Consider the following 6,436-nt stretch of genomic DNA (forward strand, 5'->3'; position numbering starts at 1 on the left):
GTTCTTTCTTCCAACACCAACGTCACAGATCTTACTACGGTCCGGGGAAGGAAACGACAGATACAGCAGTACTGTTGGGTGAGTGTTTTCAGTTTCTACTGTATATTTTCCATCTTCTAACGCTCCTTGCAGTTTCAGCCATTTAATATTCTTGTTCATTTTACGATCTTCTCCTTGTTCTGCTTTTAAACCCACAAAATTCTTCTCTGCTCACTGCGCTACACAAGATATGAGGGCCATCGCAGAAACTTCGGCGTTATTCACAGCATGAGTATTTAAGAAAGAATTTCCGCCCTCATGTTTTGTTTCTTCTTTCCACCTCACGTTTCGACTCAGATTCAAGTCCGTGAATTCTTCGTTCACTTTGAGCCTCGATACTAGCCCACTGGTCGATTTATTTACTCCGTGAACAAACCTGGAAACCTCAAATGGAACGGTAGGAGAGGGGTTGAACGGGTATCCGGGCACACCTCGGGAATAGGACATTCCCATAATCCTTTAATATGGTACGTGTCTTCGTGTCATCTAATAAACAGTGTCTCGGAGCAGTCTTTGTACTGGCGTACTCATGATCGGTTTTTACTCTCGTCTATAGAAACACCTACTGCGCCTACATAAGAGTTCAACGAGTTATCTACTCAAATCACGGAATTGGAAACGCAGAACATATTCTACGCATCTCATCTTCCCAACTAAGTCAAGAGATCCGGCCAATGCTGATACTTCTCCTAGTATAAATGAGCATCGAACCGGTGACCAAATTTGAATTATCTGTCGACTTGCGGGCCCCCGAAGTTGTCAGCTCCGTGTCAGCCACAGCTTTATCTGAAGTTTTGGGCTAGATGCCTGACTATAGGTCGAGAATCTCATAATAATGAAGGACGGATACGGGCGGCCTTTTCCCTAAATTTCCCCAAAGTACGTGTTTATCCGTGAGCTTTCTATGTATAGTCCGGGTCCGAGCGTTACAAAAGCCCAGCTCAATTGACACTCCCACCTTTTACTTGCTCTTCTCCCCCCTAGTCCCAATACTGTTCCTCTTTTGTCTGCCTTAATCGCCTTTTCTTTCTGACATATTCTTCCAGTACCATGAACACAGGCTCTCCGCCTCACGAAAGTCAATCGAGATGTAGTCCGTATTCGTCTCGGCAGGTTATAGACCCAACACGAAGCATGCCTAAGGACTATTGACGACGAAAACAAGTGCAAAAGTTTGATCCTTTGTATCCTTCTATCAATAGGTATCAAATCTGTGGTTCGTGCTGGCCATTCCTTTGACTGTACTCCCCGCAACTTCTAATCCTCACCTATAAGATCGGCTCGCCCTCGAAGACGTTAGTAACGGCAATTCCGCTTAGCCAGATACACAACTTTATTGTTGAGAATCGCGCACGGACTCTTGATATTATGGGAAGAAGAAAGGAACAACATATTAGTTCTCGCTTCCGAGGTCCTCTGATCCAAGTTCTGCGTGACACGAAAGGTATGGGTCAGGATTAGTTTACTTTTCTCATGATATCGATACGTCTACGGCCCAGGTCTTCGATAAGTTGAACTCTTCTGGTCCTCAGATACGACCATCTAGTGCAGACTAGTGCATCAAACATACAGGTATTGAATGTGTTATTCCGACTGAAGGAATGCAAAATACGGTATGACTCTCGTAGCGGGAAAAGACACAGACGGGGTTGAAGAACGTTGAGGAACGGACGTGGGTCGGATCTGGTCGGATTCGTGTACGTGTTCGTTTTGATTTTCAGCTTCCAGTCCTAACTGATGAAAACTTAGTCCCGGCATTATTTCCGTCTTTGACTCGTGGATTCCTCTCATTTAGCCCTTCATTTTCTCTTGCCCTCCTTCTCGCACTTCAACTGGCAACAACTTGTCGACGGTGTCGATTATTTGAACGTTGTTGTCACCGTTCTCAAGCTTTTCTCGACTTGCCCTCCTACGGTGATTAATATTCGTCAGTTAAAGCGTCGCTGGTATTGTACACGTCCGCCCACTTGGAACGATCAACTTCCCAGACAAGAACCTAGACGATGTCGGTCACAATATGGGCATGGACCGGAAAGCTGCTTGCAAAAGGCCAGGTTGCGGGGTAAATATTAAATATACGATCAGACCTCGGTGGAGGGTGGTAATCGAAACTTCCCGCTTCGCAACAGAATTACTTGCACTATCTGATTTCGAACGTTTCCCCCTGCGCTTTTCGCAATCATCTCTTTTTCGTGATATACCTTCGTTCAGCAGTGAACATGGTTTCTTTAACTGAACAGCTTTCAGCTGTACAACATCCTTATCCAATAACACGGAATCTCCGGAGATATTCGAGATGGGTAACATCGAAGGCGAACAGAGGAGGATGAAGAAAGCGTAAATCTTCAAACACTAATGGTACGTGTGCGTGAAATGATGTTATTGGACATGAAGTACTAAGCCGATTCCTCAGATCTTTGAATATCATTACAAGTTGGCTGATGGGAATATTCGTCAAATCGCAGAGTCATGCTCTTAACTTTCTGAATGGCCGTATAAAATCGCTGTTTCCATTGAGGGAAACGGCGTGAAGTTAGATACGTGAGGAAGAGTGAGTGACAGAACGGGTCTCGTGCTGTTCGTGCTAGTCCCAAAGTATGTCTTCCCCCTTGAGTGCTTCCATTTCGGGTCCCTCAAAAGCCCACTCCAACGTTGCATCTGCTTCCTCTTAGTTCCCTTCATGTCGTTCCCTCTTTGCTTCCACTTTCCCAAATGCCCCTCACAAACAGCCTTCAACCTTGCGGAACCCGTCACACATTCAGTTCAAAGCCTGGCGTAGTTTTCTACTAGCGTACACGCCAACGTCTAACCGTGTAAAGAGCAACGGGGTTTGAAATCACACATCGGCAAGGAGGGCAGCTGGGAAAGAAAGGAGGCCAAAATGAGAGCGCGGGAGCGAAGCGCAACACAAAGTAAGCAGCTACCTAAAACTGGCATCGCACAAAGTGACTTACTCCTTCGTGCTAGGTTTTGGTATTATTGCTACTACTGGTATTCACTCGACTTTTGAGCAACAAGTTGGCAATTTGTCGTACATGTTTCGGGAGAAGCTGAATGTTTGAGACATGAAATCACAGGCGGAAAGAGGGCCACGGCGATGCGTTCCGGGTTTGGGATCGTCAGTTCGCATGTTGCATGGGATTATTGTGCCTTTATTGTGAGCTGTACTTACAATGTTGAACCTTCATTCATTGATTTTTTATGTGAACATCGTTCGTTGATAGATCACCTCCTATATAAGCCATTTCACGGTACACACACGACGGGAAGCTATGCTTTTCCATGCTTCTTCCCGCTCCCGGTTCTTCGACTCTCTTTTGTCCCAGCCAATGGAAAGTGGCAGGAAGATTAGCATTCAAGATCAATTGTATACATGTGCTTCTTTCATTATTGTGCCTCTCTCTACGTTCTCTTCGGTGATGTCGTTGGCGGCTTGTATCACCGTGTCCTCGCATATCCACGGTATGGGGTGCGCTTGTATGGTGTAAATGTGGGTGGAACTCATCATCTATGAACCATTTTTCCAAGAGAATTCTAATCGTTTTCTCCTTTTGCAGTGAGCGGGCGATTTCTGCAGTTGTCGGTAGGTTTAATTACCGAGTACCGGGCAGAACACTAGAACAAGACAGGGAGCAATAAACGTGTCTCAGGTTCCATTAGTGTCCGGCCACATCCCTCAACTGTTTCCGTCGGATGCCTGGATACTTCCGTTCACCCCTACGCCTTGATTTTGGTGCTTGGTGTCGACCGCTGGGGAATTACTAATTTATTCTACTGTTGCTTTCTTGGGGGTGGGGTAGCAGATACTCTTCTTTCCGCAATCTCCTCAGGTACCAGGTACGCTAATATCAAGATTCATCGATTACTCATTCTGTATGTGGTCCTTTGTAGAATTTTAACTGGTCAGTTTTGGACGCAAGATTGATATCCGGCTAATTCAGACGAACCAAAGTTGGGTTACGTATGGTGGATGTTGAGGGGACGCTATGGACAGATGGGATGGGCATAGACAGTGAAGGCCGTAGCAGAAGGTAAGCTCAATCTCCCTTACTATGATCTGCCTATGATCTGCTTCCTCAAAATGGGTCTTAGGCTGTTCCGTACATCCCAGACGACCCCAGACTCGCTTAACAAGTACCCCGGAATATTGATCGCGACTCCCCGCACTCCAGGTCCAGACTCTGAACAGACCTGAACCGACTCTCCGCTACATTCGGTGGCCGAACATGAATCTTCTTCATCAAGTTTTGTTTCGTGCTGAAACAAACAACAACGCCGAAAACCTTGAACTCGTACAGCCTGTAGCTGTGATCTATACTGAACAATTTTCGCCGTTCACTCAGTTCAATCTGAATTCAAGAGCAGTTTTGCGTCCATATGGTCAATTACAGGGCCGCCGCTAGCCCCCGTAAACTAATCGCCGACGAGCTGTCATATAATGTATGGTCCGCCCGCCTGGTGATCCGATCCATTCATGTGACTTTAGATTTCGGTTCCCTATAAATTTGGCCTCGGCTTTGTCCTTTCCCCTTCGTGCTTGCATCTTCCCTTCTCAGCTCAGCTCAATCCAAGTTCACTTCAGAGCTAATTACGATGCCTGGCGGCGGTGTTGCTCTCCATGCTACGACCGATGTCAACCGTATTGAAGCACCGGTTACGCTCAAAGCCTACCTTATGTGCGCCTTCGCTGCGTAAGTTTTCCAGCCCATCGTCTCCCAACGTTTCGTTTATCATTGTTTTCCACATTCAGCTTTGGTGGTATCTTTTTCGGTTTCGACTCTGGATATATCAATGGTGTTACTGGCTCTGCGGTTTTCATCCACTCCATTGAAGGAGATGGCGTATCCGCGTTAACCTCATCCCACAACTCGCTGATTGTCTCCATCCTGTCAGCCGGTACATTCTTCGGCGCATTGATCGCAGGAGATCTTGCTGAATGGTACGGTCGTCGCCCAGTTATTATTGCCGGCTGCTTCATCTATATGATCGGTGTCATCCTTCAAGCTGCCCACTCTTCAGGCCTTGGACTGATCGTCTCAGGTCGGCTCATCGCAGGGTTTGGTGTTGGTTTCGTTTCGGCCATCATCATTCTGTATAGTACGTTAAATTTCCGTTATCTACTCTATCGTATCTAACTGCTTCCCTATTTTGTCCAGTGTCCGAAATCTCTCCCCGCAAAGTCCGTGGGGCCCTCGTTTCTGGTTATCAATTTTGCATTACGATTGGTCTTCTCCTTGCCTCTTGTGTGGACTATGCTACCGAAAACCGTAACGACACAGGCTCGTATCGTATCCCCATTTGCATTCAGTTTGCGTGGGGTATCATTCTCGCTACAGGCCTTTTCCTCCTTCCCGAATCTCCACGTTACTTGGTCAAAAAGGGCAACGTTGACCGTGCGAGACACGTCCTTTCTCGTCTTCGTGGTCAACCTCCGAGCTCCGAGTTCATCGAAACCGAGCTCACTGAAATTATCGCTAACCACGAATTCGAAAAGAACCTCATTCCCGACTCTGGTTACTGGGGATCCTGGTACCAGTGTTTCAGTGGTGGTCTTTGGACTTCAAACTCCAATCTCCGCAAGACCATTCTCGGTACCTCTCTTCAAATGATGCAACAGTGGACTGGTGTCAATTTTATCTTTTACTTCTCGACTCCTTTCCTTAAGTCCACAGGTGCCATCTCCAACTCTTTCCTGACATCCATTATCTTCACGATTGTCAATGTCGTATCGACTCCTATCTCGTTCTGGACCATGGAACATGTCGGTCGTCGTCCCGTCCTCATCTGGGGTGCTGCCGGTATGTTCTTTTGCCAGATAATCGTCGGCGCTATCGGCGATACCATTGGTTTCAATAGTACGTTTTCATCTGTCTGTCTTTCGTACCCTTTCTGACTATATTTCAAAGAAACCCATCTCGACGCTTCTGGCAACACAATCGCCAATAACATTGCTGCTGTCAATGCTCAAGTCGCCTTCATCGCGATCTACATTTTCTTCTTTGCATCTACTTGGGGTCCCGCCGCTTGGGTTTGCATTGGTGAAATTTTCCCTATCCAAATCCGTTCTCGTGGTGTCGCCCTCTCCACTGCCTCTAACTGGCTCTGGAATACCATCATAGCCGTAATCACCCCCTACATGGTCGACTCCGACAAGGGTAATCTTCGCTCGAATGTCTTCTGGGTTTGGGGTGGTCTTTGTGGCTGTTGCTGGCTGTACGCTTATCTTCTCGTCCCTGAGACCATGGGACTTTCGCTTGAGCAGGTTGACCAGATGATGGCTGAGACTACGCCCCGGACATCCGCCAAATGGAGGCCGACGAAAACCTTTGCATCAGAGATGGGTATGGCTGGCGATCACAAGTTGGTCCATGACGACGAACACAAAGAGTTGGCGTAA

The 6,436-nt window shown here is 47.0% G+C and overlaps 2 protein-coding genes across 2 annotated transcripts; both read left to right on the forward strand.

Annotated features, from left to right (window-relative positions):
- Positions 1-2,920: 2,920 nt before the first annotated feature.
- Positions 2,921-4,626, forward strand: C8R40DRAFT_1213142 (uncharacterized protein; the record flags this gene model as incomplete). Its single annotated transcript, XM_046233210.1, has 8 exons — positions 2,921-2,951; positions 3,117-3,196; positions 3,264-3,508; positions 3,597-3,622; positions 3,690-3,876; positions 3,931-3,941; positions 3,992-4,070; positions 4,132-4,626. 8 exons carry the CDS (start codon positions 2,921-2,923, stop codon positions 4,232-4,234), a joined length of 762 nt encoding a protein of 253 aa, XP_046081134.1. The 3' UTR covers positions 4,235-4,626.
- Positions 4,627-4,632: 6 nt separating this feature from the next.
- Positions 4,633-6,436, forward strand: C8R40DRAFT_1057756 (MFS transporter; the record flags this gene model as incomplete). The annotated part of the gene is made up of 4 exons (XM_046225171.1): positions 4,633-4,730; positions 4,790-5,136; positions 5,196-5,894; positions 5,946-6,436. 4 exons carry the CDS (start codon positions 4,633-4,635, stop codon positions 6,434-6,436), a joined length of 1,635 nt encoding a protein of 544 aa, XP_046081135.1.

The sequence above is a fragment of the Lentinula edodes genome (assembly GCF_021015755.1).
Source record: "Lentinula edodes strain Le(Bin) 0899 ss11 chromosome Unknown C8R40scaffold_48, whole genome shotgun sequence".
In the NCBI taxonomy this organism is placed as follows: domain Eukaryota; kingdom Fungi; phylum Basidiomycota; class Agaricomycetes; order Agaricales; family Omphalotaceae; genus Lentinula; species Lentinula edodes.